This window comes from Gobio gobio, assembly GCF_949357685.1.
Source record: "Gobio gobio genome assembly, chromosome: 10".
Classification (NCBI taxonomy): Eukaryota; Metazoa; Chordata; class Actinopteri; order Cypriniformes; family Gobionidae; genus Gobio; species Gobio gobio.
In genome coordinates, this window is record NC_137116.1 from 41,890,106 (window position 1) to 41,908,064 (window position 17,959).

The following is a 17,959-nucleotide window of genomic DNA, read 5'->3' on the forward strand; positions in this document are numbered from 1 at the left end:
AATATGGATGCCACAATTATGTAATTGTTCAAAAAAATTTTAATCGCAATTACAAGAAAAAGTCCACTTATATTATTCTGTACTTAATATGTGTATTTTTTTTTTCTTTCTACAGGAAAGAAAGTATTTTTTTTCTTTCTTTCCCCATTGTTTTTATTTTTAGTATAACATTATAATACCATGCATATTTTTACTTTTTTTTTATTTAAAGAAACCAAACCAATGTATATTTGACTTTTGAGGCTTAATGCTATAGAATAATCGCAATTAATAATCGCAAGGGAATAATCGACAATTATGATTTTTGTCGTAATCGTGCAGCCCTAATTTGAAGTTTTAAAAAAAGTTATTCATACAGTATAAACTTGTGAAAATCAAAGTATTACATCATAAATGCATGTTGTTTTATTTTTGTAATGTGTTTTAAGTCACGTTATAATATTGTTTTGAACGGCTTGTGATTTAGCCTACAGTATTAACTGTTTTCACTGTTTGATTGGTTTTTTTGTTTTGTTTTTGCGGGTGTGTTGAATTGTATTACAACCAGACCAAACTAAATCATAATAATTATAAATGTTAATAATAATATAGGGAGCCCACAACAACAATGACAACAACAAAAAAGCATTCAAAAAATATATTGTCAAGATTCAAGAGATTCAAGAGTTTTATTTGTCACATACACAGTTATATACACAATATACAACTGGAATAGTTGTATTAATAGATGTATTAATAGATAATAACAAATTAGATTTTTTTGTGATATTTTGACCACTCAAATGGGAAATGTCCCCGTTTCCATTTCAGAAATCTGGTCACCTTACGCAACGTCCTGGGGCTATGTGTTTTCCAGACGGGCTACCAAAACGTAATTAAATAGTGAAATAACATTCCTTTCTTGATGTGCGTTGTTCTCTTGACTTGACATTTGTGTGTGTGTGTGTGTGTGTGTATGTACGGTTCGCGGTTATATATCATCGATCGGGCGGGCCAAGTAATGTTAATAAAAAAAAAAAACCATTCCAATCAATCACGGTTGGATGTGAGATGAATCATTGTGTTTGTTTGATAAAGACATTTTGCGAGCCCTGTGGGCGATTCATTCCGGTTGCCGTTTCCCACTGACCATGGGGGAGCTGAAGCTCATTAAATATGCAAACCTTATCCAATCCTAGCCGTGGGCATTTACTTCCATGTCTTCAGTGCGACACGCCCATAAAAACAGAGCGTTTCTTGAGAGAGCCTCAAAACCAGGGCAGAAAATAGCCTATTACTTATTCATTATGATGCTTTTGAATGTAAAAACCATACAAACGTCACAAGTTGACCTCAGACAACAGTATAAAAAAATACAAAAAAATCTTTAAATCTATGCCACATTTCTATGATTAGCAACAGATATAGGGAGAAATTAACATTAGAAGTGTGCATAAATACCATCCTTTTATTTGCCATTAAATCTTTGATGCTGTGCAGATGACCATGTTGCACCTAGTGTTGCTTAGCTGGTTTCTTATTAAGCTAGTTTATTCTGCCAGATGGAAGAACCAGCTTTGGTTTCTTGTTGCCACATATACAATAGATGCATCCAATGGCAGCAGGTGTGGTGTTATATAAACTGTATTAGTGTGTCCTGTCTTAGCACGTGTGTTTTAATCGCACCAAATCCTGCTTAATTCCAAACATCTTGCGCACAGGCTGTTGATTAACAGCTCCTTCTCTATAGAATAGCAAAGTCAGTGAACAGAGACTGTTTAGTGCTGATCCGTGTTTGAAAGGACATTGATAGCCTAATAGTGAGTCACCATAATCCATGCTAATGGAACTGGATTTGATCATTATAATAATATACTACGTAATGACAGAATGCAGGAGGAACACCATACTCACACCATACTTTGGGCTGCAGTTAGTCATTTATTTATAGCAAATACAATATCATTGCAAAGTGCACCCAGTGATACAGCGACGTACACTTAAATACTCAAGTCAAATGGAAAGCATTTTTTCCCCATTTATTTTTACAACTTTTATTTGGTCATAGATAAAAAAAGAGCACTATATATAATGACATAAAAAGCAGCCAGTTTTTACTAAAAATAAAAAAATGGAGCCTCCGTCGCCTGCTTCTGCCTGCGGTGACTCCTGGGTGAGGGGTGAAGGGAATGGAATTGGGTCCAAGGGTGGTTTATGGGGAGAGGGGGGATTCAGTCTCCTTCCCGGAGTCACTGCTCTCACTGATTTGTCTCTTCTTCACAAACTCTCGGGCAACGCAGGTCACCTGACCATTTGTCACTGTGTAGGTGCCAGCCCTGCCAGACAAAATCAAAAAGAACACCTTGCATGAAAACCAGGACCAGGAGCGGAGTCAAGCCAAACACAAAACCGTTCTTAAACTCACTTCTGCTGGGATTCAACTCCATTGGGCGACCCCATTTGATTCTGCTTCCCAAAGAAGAAACTGGACCACCAGTGGCCAGAGTCCTGTCGTGCCAGACCTGCCATGGAATTGGATATTGAGCTTTTCTATTCATTTACAATGAAAGCTGACTACATATACAATATATGTACTATATAATGACTGACTATATGTACATTTTTTATGAGGATTTTAGGGTATTAAGATGTGTTTCAGGTGATATACCTGGTGGGTGTGGAATGACCTCCCCAGAGTACTCCGAACTGCCACAGGAACTGTTGCTAGATGTAGATCCAATGCGCCCTTCAACATGAACAAACAAATTAGCACTAATATATATATATATATATATATATATATATATATATATACACACACACACACACTAAACTAATAGGCTATATGCATTAAATGTTCTTGATTATAATGTAAAAAGAATATTAAACTCACTTCGGTAGTAATCATGGGTGGCGATAAGGGAACCGCTTGATGGAATTGCTGCCATTTTCCCCGTCCGCTGTGTGTCAACTGCGTGGAAGATGGAAAGATGGAAGACCTGTTTGAAAAAAAGATTTACAGATAGATGAGAACTAATGTGTCTGAGGACGGCAGCTGCATGACACCACAACAATGTGGACTTTGAAATACGAGGGCAGATAGGAAAATATCTCAGGTAGGCAGAAGCTCAAACAATCTGTGCAGGAACTCCGCACACTCAAAGATTTAAAGAGGTTTGAACCCTGTCAGGATCTCTCACACACACAAGGTGTTGCCAACATTTTTCTTCCAGCTGATTAATGGTATTGGTAAGACGTGCGTATTAATCAGTGCATTCAAAGTAGTTTTAACATTTGAAAGGAGAGAATGTTCCATTGAAATTACACCTTCATCCCCTCCTATCAGTGTTACTACGATATTTAACAGCTGTTACTTCAAGAATCATATTTCCATATTCAGAGATCCACTTGCTTTGCAGAACAGCTATGATGACTGTGCAACATGCATGCAGAACAGCTCATATTTCTTGAGACTTGGTTATTAAAAGTGCCCAGTTGTCCTACTAGCATTTTAAAGGGAGACTAATCAAAAAACTAAAATATATGGACTTGTGGGTTATATTTTTATTTTAAAAGTCATGCATACAAGATAAATGCATCTCCTGATTTAGAGTTTAACACTACAGTAATAATAAAAGAAGAGGGATTCGCCACGTGACCAGGTTAATACCCTTCTGTGCTACATATAACAGGTCACACCAGTGCTTTGAAAAGCTGACATGTAGCCCACTAAAGGCTAAACAAATAAACTGTTAAAGAAGAAGTGCAAAACACTAAAATAGGCTAAGTTAACTTACAGAAGGCAATGTCAAGATGTAGGGTTTACCAGTTGCAACAAGATAATCTAAATTGTTTAAAAAAAAAACAATTTCGGACGCTTTCGTACGTTTATTCATTTGCATCAGCTCGGAAATAATACAGTTTAATTGTAAACAAAAATTAAATAAATAATGCTTTGCCTGTCCAAAAAAAAAAGAAAAAAAATACATATTCTATTTGCAACCACAAACATTCCCTTACCTTTGATTTTTGGTGAGTGTTGGTGTTGGTAATACACCAAAAGCAAGGCTTGGTTAGGTAAACGCTAGGCGACGGGGCCCATTTGTAGTTTGCTTTTTTGGGTTAGACCCTCCAAGGTCTTTCGCTCCTCTGCTCCGATTTATTCAGCACGAAGGGAGCACGGTCTATTTATCAACCGAGTGACGATAAAACGAGGGCGTGGCTTGGCAGCTGACTCAAAGTTATAGGGACGCCGAGAGCGTGGCTTGCTCGCTGTCATGATGATGTAATGGCGTGGCCTGGTCGCTGGCACGAGATTGACAGGTCAAATAATGTTTTCACAGAAACGAATACGGGGGATGGGGTGTCCTGTCCAAATATGAAGACAAGGGCAGATAAGCGTCCATCACGTTCACGTGCCTTCTTAATTTGTTGCACAAGAAGCTTTCTAAAGATATAAATCCGTCATGACAAATCTCCTGTGAAGGGTCATATACTAGCAGAAAGAAAAAAAGACATCCAAAACGGTTAAAAACACCACCCTCACGTGCCAATCGTTTTGTTACAACTTTGAATACAATTTTAATGCAGACAGCACAAATAAATATGGCGAAGGTGGACGACGAAAACATTTGTCGCCACCTGTTGTCTGTTATAATTATTGACCATTAAGCGAGACAGCATGAAAAATAAGGTTCTGAATGCGAGTGTGCTCATTCAAGGATCAAACCACAACATTCTCGTTTACTTCATTGTCTTTAATAAACCCTGATGCGTGTAGTAAGTTACAGCCACAAAGCATCAAACACGTATCCAGTAGTTATGTCAGTATGGTAACATTCTTTTACAGATCATTGCATGGACAGTCCTCCCATCAGCACTAGCTGAATGATCAAAGAATCAAAAGAAAAATAATAAACCGACCAAAAAAAAATGGGGGTTTCATCACCTCACAGTGAAATTGACCTTTTGCCCACCACTATATTTGGATTAAATATTATAATCAATAATTTAATTATCTTACTTGTGTATATTAGACTGACATCTGATTAGTAATTCAATAATTTATTAAAAAACCCATCTTCACACCAAATGCTTTTGTTCACTGTTACAGTAATCTACTCTGAAAAAGAAAGGGGAAAGGCTAACTCTATGCAAGACACCACAATCTAAAATACAGGCAACCAAGAATCAGGAGAGATATGTGTAGATTGAATCTCGTAACCTCTTTGCTAGAACAGTTGCAGTATCGATTTTGAAAACTGGGGAAAAACTCACAGACAAGACAAGAAAATAGATGTGAATAATTTAGTACACACCTTCAGAGATGATACACATCTGGTGCTCGCGTCTAGTAGCAAGGAAAGCTTTAGCACCTTTTGCCCTGAGTAACAAGCAGGGTAATAACCAGTGCAATATTCAATGTAGGAAGCATGTAACAATCATAAACGGTGGCAACAGTGTTTTAGGACATTCTAAAGGTGAGTTGTGCAAACAGTCTTCATGCTGATCATAAAAGACCATTTACTGCTGAAGTGTCAGAGAAGCCCTGTCGTTTGACAAAATAAAATATTACGATACATTTAAAGGTAATTGAACAGAAGAAAACCCAACAGCCCCAAAAAGGGTTCACCAGTTTTTCAATATGCTAATTTGAGATGTTTGGTTTGACTTCAATGCAATTGCGAGGCTGGCAGTCTTCAGATGTTCAAGTAATTGCTTGTTGTCATCTTTGTTTCATAAAGCATAATTTTCTGTCTGTACATTCATTTGAAGTTAATGTAGCTGTGGAGAAACCGGAGTGTATTTGGGTACAGCGTTTAAGAGGGATCACAGAGGTCAGTTCTCGGTCATGAGGATGTGCTTCCTGCTCAGAAAGGTGCGTTGTTGCTGGTTGGTGAATGGTCGCTCTCCCCATTTGAGCGCCCCATTACTTTGTACTTTAGGAGACATAACAGGAAAACACATGATAGACAGAGTAATAACAACATAGACAAAATATGAAAATACATTATAGTCATTATCAGCAACAGAAACTGGCCAAGCTGTGCTAAGTTAAGCAAGAACTAAAATCTAAACTAAATTGAAAACCTTTAATAGAAAAAAAAAAAAAAAAAAAACAGCTCTAACCTTCATGTTATCCACTTTGTCCTCGAAGGATTTAAAGCTTGGTGAGTTCCTAAAGATATATTTAAAGAAGTTATGATAACCAATCAATACTAGCTTGAGTTTTTAAAAAAAGATATATTTTTTTTACATGCAACCTAAAATGTGGACACAAACGAAGACCTTTAAGGCTTACAAAGGGGAAAAAAAGGAGACCTTTTCTACCCATTTAGGTGAAGCAGTGCTGACAGGGCATAAACACAAAGTGAAAAAGCATTTGCTTTCCATGCAGAAAACGAGAGCTGCATCTTAAATGTGCAATACTCTTAAACTGGTGTGCTCACAGTGTTGAGCTATATATGTATTAGACTATTTCTTAAAATAAAAAAATAATAATAATACAAATAATAAAAAATATTAAAAAAAAAGAGCTGAATAAAAAGATTTGTACATATGGTGAAAGACAGAACATTCAAACAGTTATTAATATGCAGAGGGAAATAGGCAAGAAAAGTGTTGGTAATTTACCTCATAGCTGGCATACTTAAAGAGTGACGCATGGAAAAGTTGCTACTGTGGAGAGCAGGTTGCAGACAGAGCGAGCAGGGAGAGTTAGCCGAGCAGACAACGTTAGCCAAGCACAGAGCAGAGAGAAAGGGAGAGATTGTATAGCACAATGAAAAACTCAGAACAAACTTTAGACATTATAATATTATATCTAACATCTCTATCATAGCTCTAATAATTTAAGGTCATATGCGAAACGAAGACTTCAGGGACAGTGATAAAGATAGATTCAGATACATCTATAGCTTCACAGGTACCATAGAATGTTCTAGAAATCTTCATAGACGGCTGCCACCTTTGCAGGCTCTCGTATAGCTCTTACCCAGAGTTAGAGTACGGCAGAGCCCTGAGCAGCCCGTACGCAGCGTTGTGGAGAAAAACACAGCAATAAACAAAAGAACCACTTCAAAACTCTATCAGACCATAATATTGATGATATTTAGGGCAGGAGAGAGAAAAATAAAGGCTAGAAACAAGTACAGGATGTAGAATAGGATATTAGTTGACGTTGTTCTACACTGCCATTCATGACATTGGGATCAGTATTTATTTTTATTTTTATGTAACCCTATTCAGCAAGAATGCATTAAACTGAACAAAAGTGACAGTAAAGACATTTTTGTTACAAAATATCTCTATTTTAAATAAATTCCTTTCTTTTGAACTTTCAATTAATAAAAGAATGCTGAAAAAAATTTATCAGTTTCCACAAAAATATTAAGCAACTGTTTTCAACATTGATAATAAGAAACGTATCTTGAGCACCAAATCAGCATTTTACAATGATTTCTGAAGCTTATGTAACACTGAAGAGTGGAGTAATGATGCCGAAAATTCAGCTTGGCCATAACAAAGTACATTTTAAAATATAATAGTATTTCACAATATTACTTCTTTTTTTTTTACTGTATTTTTTGTCAAATAAATACAGCCTTTTTGAGCATAAGAGACTCAAAATTCAAAAATCTTACCGACCCCAAACATTTGAATGGCAGAGTATATACGTAACGGATTTTAGTCAGGGAAGCAAAAACAAGGGTATACACCAGGGGTGGCGAACGTTGGTCCTGGAGAGCCACAGTCCTGCATATTTTGCTTCAACCCTAATCAAACACACCTGAACAAGCTGATCATGGTCTGAAGGGTTACTAGAAAGCTACAGGCTGGTGAGTTTTATCAGGGTTGGAGCTGAACTCTGCAGGACTGAGGCTCTCCAGGACCGGAGTTCGCCACCCCTGGTATACACACAGGAAGCATAATCACATGATTTAAGAAGCTAAGCAAATATACAACCGGTTTATTTTTGTCAAACCAGAGCAGAACATTTTGATACGCTCTGTTCCTTGATACAGTGTTAAAAACAAGCTGTTCAATGCTAAACATCACAGAACTGTAGCCATCTGGAGATTTCCCATCACACACATGCCATATTATTGCAGCTACAGTCAGTGACTGTTGGCTAGAAGTCTAAAGTCTGCCATGAAGACAAATATGTATTGACATAACTTACCTCATTTTCTTTTTTCATAGTCTTATTGTGCTTGATTCATCAGTGCGTGTCATTTAAAATAAATAATTTTTCAGCTACTTGTGTCACACAGAGAACACATTTGACAATTTAATAAGACTGACCAACTGAAGCCTCACCCTACAATTCTTCTAGCTGAATATCCGGTTCACTCAAATGTCACATAACGGCAGAATAGTATTCAAACTTCGACTTAGAGGTGATATGCTTTTAAAGTTTCCACCCATGCAGTCTTGAAGTTTTATCGGAGAAAGTAAAAGGGACATATGTCGAGACTTGAAAAAAAGGATCTCGGCTCTATTCTCTTTAGAATACCTTTTTGAAAGATGAAGGCACAAGACCAGCTTCAAACATATATAGGAAAACAACCATCATACGAAAAATCACAGAGGAGGATGAAAAGGATGATGAAAAGTTTGTGAAAAGAGATGGTAGATTAGTAGAAGGAGGAAGAAAAACAGTGACGAGAGAAGGTATGCACTATAGAGTTCACCTCATCTCTCCAAATCGGTTTCTAATGGCGGAGCCCATTGTGGAGAACGCAGATGATGTCATCTGACCTGCCTGAGACAGAGTCTCCTGAGTCCTCTTATAGCTACAGAGAAGAGAGAGAGAAACATTTTACCAGACATATTTTGAACACATCAGTTGGCATTGAAATACAGTAGCTGAGAGTTTAGACAGAGGCAACTTAAAACCAAGAAAGCAACATAAAACATCTCTTTAGAGGTGAATGCATCAAGAACGCGTCAACATTTTTAGATGGATAATAAAGGCATGAAACTAAAGGTTTAAAGTAAACCTCAAATCTGAAAATGAGAGTTATGAAAAAAAGCATCATAAAAGTAGTCTGTGTGCACTATATACACAGGTTTGGGGTCTGCACATTTTTTTTTAAAAAGCATCTTCTACTCATGCATTGCTGGATTTATTTGATTAAAAAAAACAAAACTGAAAAATATATTGATTACATTTTAAAATGTAATCTATTCGTGCGATGGCAAAGCTGAATTTTCAGCAGCCATTACTCCAGTCTTCAGTGTCAGATGATCCTTCAGAAATCATTCTAATATTCAATGTTGAAAACAGTTGTGCTGCTTGATATTTTTTTGTAAACAGTGATACATTTTTTTCAGGATTTGTTGATGAACAGAAAGTTCAAAAGAACAGCATACATTTGAAAAACAATTATTTTGTAACATTATAAACGCCTTTAATGTCACTTTTGATCAATTTATTGTATCCTTGCTGAACAAAATTATTCATTTCTTAAAAATAAAAATAAAAGTACTGACCCCAAACGTAATAGTAGTGTAAAGACTTGGAATAGTGCATTATTTAGTTTTTATTATTTTTATTTTAACCACAGAAAACAATAACAGCATATGGTTTTGAATGACATAAGGGTGAATAAATAAGGACAGAATCTTTATATTTGGGTACATTAGGTCTGTCCATCTTTTTGCACCAGATGCTGCTGCCTGAATCTTCCTGCACAGAATCTGCACCTGGCTCAAACACACATCGTCATCCTGATTACACACCCCACACAATTGTGCAGACTCTCATATGCACAGACAAATGCACCATTCACAAACAGACGCACGTGCATATACATTAGCAGCATCTGTCCACTTTTTCACACAATTCTTTCAGTCTCTCACATGTAATCTCTAAAGCAAACAAGTACACAGCCACACAGGCTCCCTCAAACAGTCCTCTAATGACCTTAGGTAAGGCTTAGCCAATTTGCTTGGGGAAAATCCCATCATGTCTTCTCCAAGTCAGCTTTCTCAGCACATGCCCGAGCACAATCACGGCACCCTTCTCAAACCGCACAACATGCAGCCTCAAGGTCTGAGAGACAGTATAGCAGATCATCGAATGAGAAGGAGGTTAGTGTAGTGGCTATAGATCTGAGTTGGTAACTCAAAAGACAAAGGTTTGACATCATTTATTGAGATCACTGTGCCTGTGAGGAAGATCTCAACGTAAAGAATATGCTTTATTAAAATTATTCTAAGGCCTGATGCTTTGTATCAGAGTAAAGATTGTATGCCCTTCAGTCCTTTCTGATTGATGGTCCGATCTCTTTGACATCAGAGGGGTCTAGTCGGTCACACATGACGCTTAGGAAACTTTGCACTAATGTCACTGAGAACATTTTTGTTCGGTTTCTGTACTTCAGTGCTGGGAAGATGAATGTGTATTTAAACTGGATAATTTATGCAGTAGAAATGTGAAGTTATTTTTGAATTTGGTGCCTTCTAGACTGAGAAAAGGGGGGGGGGGGGGGGGAGTACGATAATTAGAATATACTACAGAGTTTCTACTGATACAAAGCTTAATGGTAATCGCTGAAGTAACCCTTTAAACATCAGTGACATCAGTGCAGTTACAAGATTAAAGTCTCTCAATCTGAAGAGAAAGGATTTTAACCTATTTTTAGGGTTGAAGCATTGTTGAGTCCTGCTTTATAGGACTATAATAACAATGCATAAAAAATAATATTAATGTATAAACATACTTTATGATGTTTACATTATTATTCAGAGTTATATGCTTTAACATTAAATTTAAATGTAACATTTTAATGAACAATTTTACATACATATTACATTATATAGCAGATTGAAACGTGGATGAAAAAAAAATCCCACATAAAATGCAAGCACATTTTGAACATTATTTTTAAATATAATATTAATCAAACTCACGCATCAGAACGTCCAATGTCCTCAAGTGTGGCTGAGGCCGTAAGGTATCTACAAACACAAAGTTCCACATTACTAACATATAACAACATACAAAAGTCCTGTTTAAATTCTGTGAATTGTGCACACTGAAAAAAACTTATGGATGTTAAAGGATTTTGACATTAGCCCTCAAACTGATGACAAAGGGCTAAGAAGTGAATGACACTGGACCTAGTCCAGAACACAAGCCTAAACTTTAAACATTAACATTAACAGAAGTTACACACACGGATCTGAATGCAGGTCACCACCCAGTAATGTTGAAAAACTCCTAAAACAGGTCTGACTTCTCTTTGGCTTAGATGTCTTAAAACACTCCCTAACACTATATAGGAGCTATTTCTGTGTATACATAAATTACACATTACTGATCACTAATGGCAAAATATTCTGCCATCTTTATTTGATTTATGCACCTTAATAGAGCTCTGATATCCTGTCTTGGGCAGAATATATCTGCATATAAAACTGGGTGGGAGGGAACTTCGGTTCATTCATTTTCAAATGTCCAAAGACCCAACGGCACAGGTGTAACCACAAAGGCTAAATCCAGACAAAAAGGCCAGTTGAGCTTGGCTTAAATAGGAAACAAGAGACAAATATAATAAAACTGAAAGGTTATTTTGTGCTTTTGGCTTGTAACATTGAGGAACCTTCCTCAATGTTACAAAAAAAGAGGACAAAATAACCTTTTAGTAGCGTAATTTTTTTTTTAGTAGTAGTAGTAGTTTTTTTTAGTTTTTTAGTAGCGTCTTATTTTGTTATATTTGTCTCTCACTTCACAGATCATGAGAAGCTAGCCAGCTTCATTGTTCAAGTAATATAATCAGAACTAATAAAACGTATAGCTTGATATGTGAACTGAAGCTACTGTACTTCTTTTGATTATGAGATGAGATTTATACTGTCGTAAATTATTACGACAAAATCGTTCTTTTTTTGAGAGAGAGAGAGCTGACAGACTCCCTTATGGAAAGGGTACACTGAAACATTAATTTACTTGAAAGAGGAACAAAGGATACAAATGAAACGGAAATGGAAAGGTCCACACCTAGCAAACAGAATCACAAGACCAAGAAACTACAGGCAAAAGAGAGAAAACTCACAAATTAGATGAGGCAACTCTACGATTCAAGTCTCCAAGAGTTTGAGAGGTTCTCATATAACTAGAAGCAGAAATATAGAAACATTAACTTTTTTTATTTATTTATTTTTATTTTTACAAACGGTTTAAGCTGAGATGCTAGTGAAAGAACACCAACAATTAGCTTCAAGAAAATAGGGAGATATTATACAATGTATATTTATATTAATATACATTATATGTTCAGATGATAATTTTGTCCCATCAGTGGGCACAGTTAAGAGATTTAGACAGCACATAAAAACATAGCATGAGATTAGAGAAGACGGATGTCAAGGTGATCTTCAAACAGAATGGAGAGGTTTAACAGACAGAAAGTACTCACGCATTGGAGCACTGAACGTCATGCCAGCCTTTGGTGATGTTCTGTTTGATTTCAGAGAGGGGACTGATGCCAAGCCTGCGCTTCAGCTCAGCGGCGTGCCTCTCCTTTGCCATGAGAACCTGTCTCAGTGTCTGAATCTCATCGTCAACCTATCGACAAATTCAAGTTTATTGGTTAGTTTGAATGTCTCATTTTGTTCCAGTCACATGGTCAAGGAAGGTTGTAACTCTTCTTTTTCTAGGGGCCTTCTCTCTCTTTAGCTCTAGTCTTGGGGCTCTTCACCTAGACTGTCTCTTTCTCTCTTCTCATTTCTTTTCTATAGCCTCTCTCAGATAACACACCACATATACACAGGATCATCTCATACATAACCGATACAAATACTCATTTGTTCCATTGTCTGTTAAATTAATTGACGGGCAACTGCAGCAGGATGTTAAATAACTGCAATAACTGGAACAGGCAACTGAGGGTTTTTTTTTTTTTTTTTTTTTTAGGTAATTAATTATTTAAATGGTATGTATAGTCGTATAGTATTTATGATGCAGGATTATAGGATTAGAATGGTTGTTAATGTTGTATGTTATACGTGTTGTGTGTTGATGTTGCAGCATTTCTCTAATCTAAAACAAATTTCTCCTAAGGGAGACAATAAATATTAACTTGACCTTGAACTATCATTAAACCCTTTCCATTACAAATGATGTATGTGGCAAGCAGCGAGGCCGAGGGGTCGTGAGAACGGGGCGAGGCCGGTGGTGAGTGATAATGAGCACCAGCTGCGTGACACACCGGTCTCGTGTCTCACGGACGAGCTTGGAACGCATAAAAGGAGGAGCGACGACAGAGAAGGACGAGAGAGGACAAGGCCTGGGGCCCGTTCTTCGTACCTCGCTTAATACATCTAAGATGATTTGACAGATCCCAGATCTTTTAATCGTGATAACTGATCTCTGGCTAATTTGGTTCTTCAAACGAATTTGCGGATTGGATTAAAATATCTGGATTAAATGATCTAAGATTACTGAGCATTCTTTTTTTCCCTGAAGAGGGCAGATGGATCGATACTCGAAACCACGATCAGCAATGCAGCGATTGGCTGGCGTCAAGACAGCAACGTAATGATATCATATAATTAAAAAGCCACCTGGCAAAAAACTTGACAAATTACACAAAAAAAACCCACGAATTTCTGAACCTTTATAAGGAAACAGCCAAACGACCAAACCAACATAAAAGTTATAATAGATAAATGATAAATGTTTTTTTTTTTATTTTTTTAAACATGATTACAAATTATTTATATTCACGATTTTATACAGTATTTGTACACCCTTTACATTTTTATTTCAATGTTGTAATTTAATTTGAAGCAGATTTGTAACGTGACAGTTTCTTATGGGTCAAGATAAAATTATCCTCTCTTGCACTGCATCAAGCCACTCCCATAATATCCGTGATCACTTAATGCACGGCTCAGAGTAACTGTACAACATGTGTGTAAACCAATAAAAACAAAATTATATAAAGTAACTATTCCATCACAAATAAATCGCTCAATCAAGTGGCTGTGTCTATAGTATTATACACAACGTTATACATTCTCATATACATATACAATATAACATTTTTATATTATTATTTAAAATTATTATCATTGCCCCTGGTTCAGTAATGCACTCTTGTAATAAAGTAGCAGTGGCTGGGACAGATTTTAAGTATCACCTCAAGATGCAATCTAATCCTGTTTACATGAAATAAGCCTGCTCACAAGCAGGTTTAAGCTTACGGACCTGTTACTATGACAGCAAGTCCAGGATGAGCTTCGAAGAACCAAACAATCCAAGATCATGCCAAATCGTCAACAATCAAATCCAGCTAACTGAGTTAGCGACGTACGAAGAACGGGCCCCTGGACTTTATGTTCCGTTTTGTTTATGTTTTACTATGTGTGTGTGTGTGTGCGGCAGGCTGCCGTTTTTACTTTCAGTTAGTTTATTTATTGATTAAAGTTTGTTGAACGTTTGCCGGGTCCCGCCTCCTTCCCATAACTACGAACTGTTACAATGTGCTAAATAATTGATTTAGTATTAAGATTAGTGTGCTACCTATTGCAATAAAATATAATTGTAACGGTACACGTATTCGTATTGAACCGTTTCGGTACAGGGCTTTCGGTTTGGTGCACGCCTGTTCCGAACGGTTTCCGAGTGCATTCTTTAACAGTCGGCTTGTTTTAATTGCGGAACACACTTCAATCAGAGTTCCCACACGAACATATTAAGTATTCAATCCATTTTATCATGAAATTCAAATGATAAATGCCGTTTTGACGCTCTTTAATGTGACGTGACTGTATAGGCGCTGTATAGACGCGTCAGTTCAACTTCAAGCGGCAGCGCCCGTGAACACGATCATCTCTTCCTAAAGAATAGACATAAAATAACATCTCTTAAGGTATGTTGAGGATAAATTACAACTTACTGAAATGTATCATATGTCATGTAATCGCTCAATCGGTGTTTCAATGGTGGAAAGACAAAACAGCTTGTAAACAATGTCACGTAGCATCACATTTACCTCAGGCAGGCATTCAGTGTCCACAGCTGTTAGTTCACTAGAGAGATAAACTCTTTCGCTAAATATATTAACTTTATTAGCCTATATATTCATTATATTCTACTTAGCCTGTTAGTGATGTCTTGTTTATTTAATGTATGTTTAAATAAATCTGTCATGAAAATGACGGCCACTGTGTATAAATTATTATATTTCAACAACGAATTGGAGAAAAAAAAATTTAATTAGATTTATAAGTTAATGCAAAAACTGCCTTATGTGAAACTTGAGCTAAAAATAAATAGCAACTGAATTTATGCTAATAGTGTGGGCTGTTGTTAATCTTTAATGGCAATGTGTAAGTAAGGGCTCCCTATATAGTTTACAGCATTATCCTTTAAGAAACTTTTAGTTATAATTGAATTAATTTAAGGACAGACACAATTTTTTTGTTGAATAAAAATAAATTAAAATCAATTTGGTAAAACTGCTGTACCGAACTCGTACCGAACCGTGACTTCAAAACCGCTTCATTACACCCCCATTACATTACACCCCTACTATATATAGCAATGCTCTCCCACATATTTTGTTATTATAACTGCGCTCATTTCCGTTGCTGCTATAAGTAGCAGTGGGTGGTAATAGATGTAATAGAAATGTACAGTTTTATACAGTCTGATAATATTTCTGTAGTCATTCTGCAATCCTGCAGCCTCTGAACCACTGTGGGAAACCACCCTTATAAAGATCTTCAGGTATACATTTCAGCCAAATAGGTTTTACAAATTGCTACTCTAGCATCCAAACTGTTGACATATTTAGCTGTTGTATCCATGTTGTGTGCACAAAATAGATGCTTGAAACTGTCAAAATGCATAATCAGAAAATCACCAATTAAACCTCAATGATTTTTTTTTTTGTGTCGTTAGTTACAACCAAATATGCAGAACTTGTGCTGCATCAAGACAGAGAATACTCAGTTGCAGGGAAACTAGCCTAGGAAGAAGCAAATATGTTTAAGTATAACGAGGTTCTATTCAACTGTCAATCCTATTAAAATGGCAAGGCTAGGAGATAATTGTAAAAAAAAAAAAAAAAAAAGCATTGTATTTCGCAATTTTACATTGTAAACATATTCAAACGTGAATGAGAACCATTTCGAGGGGGATTGCAGGTATGTGAAAAAAACAAACAAAAACGAATATTCAAATCCCAAAATTGAAAATCGAATACTAACCCACCCAATGATTATTTGAATATTCTGGTACAGCCCTAGAACATTCCATTATCCATTATCCATTGGCCATTATCACCTCTTGTGTTGAACAGAAGAAAGTCATATTGGTGTGAAACGACATGAGGATAAATAAAAAATGACATTTACATTTTTCAGTGAATCTAGTGGTTTAATCCAAGTCTTCTTAATCTGAAAAGATATGATCACTTTATATAATGAATAAATTTAATTTAGAGCGCTAAAATCGGGTTAACAGAGTTTAAACAGTATGCTCGCTTTGTGCAAGAACTAACGAAGTTCATTCTTGCATGCCATTTGAGCTTCTGTTTATCATATTTAATTGCTCTCTGCATGTGCGCCGCTCAATGTTTGAATAAAATAAAAGCAGAAATTAAATAATTTAAAGCGATCATGTCTCATCAGTAAACTTGGATTAAACACTTCGATTTATTCATTTTCTTTATGAACGTTTTTAACCATTGTGGGTGAATAGAGAGACTTTCAATGGAGGGGCAGAAATCATTCAAATTTCATTAAAAATTATCTTAATTTCTGTTTGTCTTGTTTATAGGTTTGGAACAACAGAAGGGTGAGTGGGTGATGAGAGAACCAATTTGGTGAACTCTCCTTTTAAGAAGACACAAAATGTAATATAATCTTAGCAGTAATTGTGCTGCAAGTGTGAGGGTTAACTCTTGGCATAAAGGGTGGTGGATAAAGTCTGCGGTACCTTGGTGAGTTCCACCTGTATCTCTTCTGCCTCCTCTTCTGTCAGGCCTGGAGGTAGAGTCCCTCCAACGGCTACACCTGGAGATGTCACTGAAGAGCCTACAGACAAAATGAAAATGCAGGGATTCAAGCCAAAAGAGCTGATGTACTGAGAGCCACAAAATCAGTGTGTGTGTGTGTGTGTGTGTGTGTGTGTGTGTGTGTGTACAACAGGGGTGGCATGAAGGTTTTTATCCAGACAGTTTCTTTTTAGTATCTCTAGCTAGGTCAACACTACATGACCAGCTGTCAGGTCGACCAGACCTGGCATGTAATGTACCGACAGTTTTAGAGCATGCAATAAAAACCTACAATTAAACCAGCAAAACACGATATTAAATGAAGCCTTTCATTAATATTTAGCGTTTTCCTATACAATACTCTCTTTATAACCTCATAAATAGGTATTATTTTTCACTTTTTATTAGCGCCACCCACTCAGTAGACACGCATCTTTAGTGCACCTGCTCAAACACAGAAAACTCGCACACAGACGACACTTACCGTGTTCAGAAGAGTCCATTTCTGATTAAATATGATCTTCGATCAGGTTTACCAGCGTCTAAACAAATGTCACCGCGTATATTTTGGGATGGATGGAAAAAGAGAGTTGACCCTCCCTGACTTGAGCGACATACACAAGAGGCTTTAGCAGGTCTAACCAGCGACGGACTTGAGCTTCCGGCGGAGCGCGGATATGACGTCAGCATACCCTGCGTTGCGCTTTTTAGGACCTGACTTTTATATCTTTTAACTTAGATTATTTTTTACGTGCTTTTCAGGCACTTTCTGTACATTTTGATTTGGTTCCGGCCACTGTTACTCTCAACTGAATATACAATATATTGTGTAAAAGATACGTGTTTATTGCATATTCTAATTAGACATATTAAGTTTAGTAAATACTTCATTCATAAATGTAGCAACGCACCCCAATGATAATTGAAGGGCTTTTTTTTTTGTTTTTTACAGGATTTATATTTATAAA

General features: G+C 36.6%; 2 protein-coding genes across 13 annotated transcripts; both read right to left on the minus strand.

Annotated features, from left to right (window-relative positions):
* Positions 1–1,907: 1,907 nt before the first annotated feature.
* Positions 1,908–4,347, minus strand: ppdpfa (pancreatic progenitor cell differentiation and proliferation factor a). Its single transcript, XM_079827351.1, has 5 exons — positions 4,000–4,347; positions 2,873–2,978; positions 2,648–2,725; positions 2,405–2,501; positions 1,908–2,315 (listed from the first exon to the last, which is right to left on the minus strand). The coding sequence occupies exons 2-5, from the start codon at positions 2,925–2,927 to the stop codon at positions 2,192–2,194; spliced, it is 354 nt and encodes a 117-aa protein (XP_079683477.1). The 5' UTR covers positions 2,928–2,978; positions 4,000–4,347; the 3' UTR covers positions 1,908–2,191.
* A 195-nt stretch (positions 4,348–4,542) lies between these two features.
* Positions 4,543–17,655, minus strand: tpd52l2a (tpd52 like 2a). Of its 12 annotated transcripts, none has more exons than XM_079827352.1 (10): positions 17,476–17,655; positions 16,934–17,031; positions 12,405–12,553; positions 12,042–12,101; positions 10,897–10,944; positions 8,673–8,774; positions 6,974–6,997; positions 6,613–6,657; positions 6,109–6,157; positions 4,718–5,918 (listed from the first exon to the last, which is right to left on the minus strand). In XM_079827352.1, exons 1-10 carry the CDS (start codon positions 17,492–17,494, stop codon positions 5,850–5,852), a joined length of 663 nt encoding a protein of 220 aa, XP_079683478.1. In that variant the 5' UTR covers positions 17,495–17,655; the 3' UTR covers positions 4,718–5,849. The 12 variants fall into 12 exon arrangements, 10 of the variants coding, with proteins under 10 accessions (XP_079683487.1, XP_079683478.1, XP_079683483.1 ...); XR_013817325.1 differs by having other exon boundaries at positions 4,726–5,918; positions 6,909–6,997; XR_013817324.1 differs by lacking the exon at positions 6,613–6,657 and having other exon boundaries at positions 6,909–6,997.
* Between the last annotated feature and the right edge of the window lie 304 nt (positions 17,656–17,959).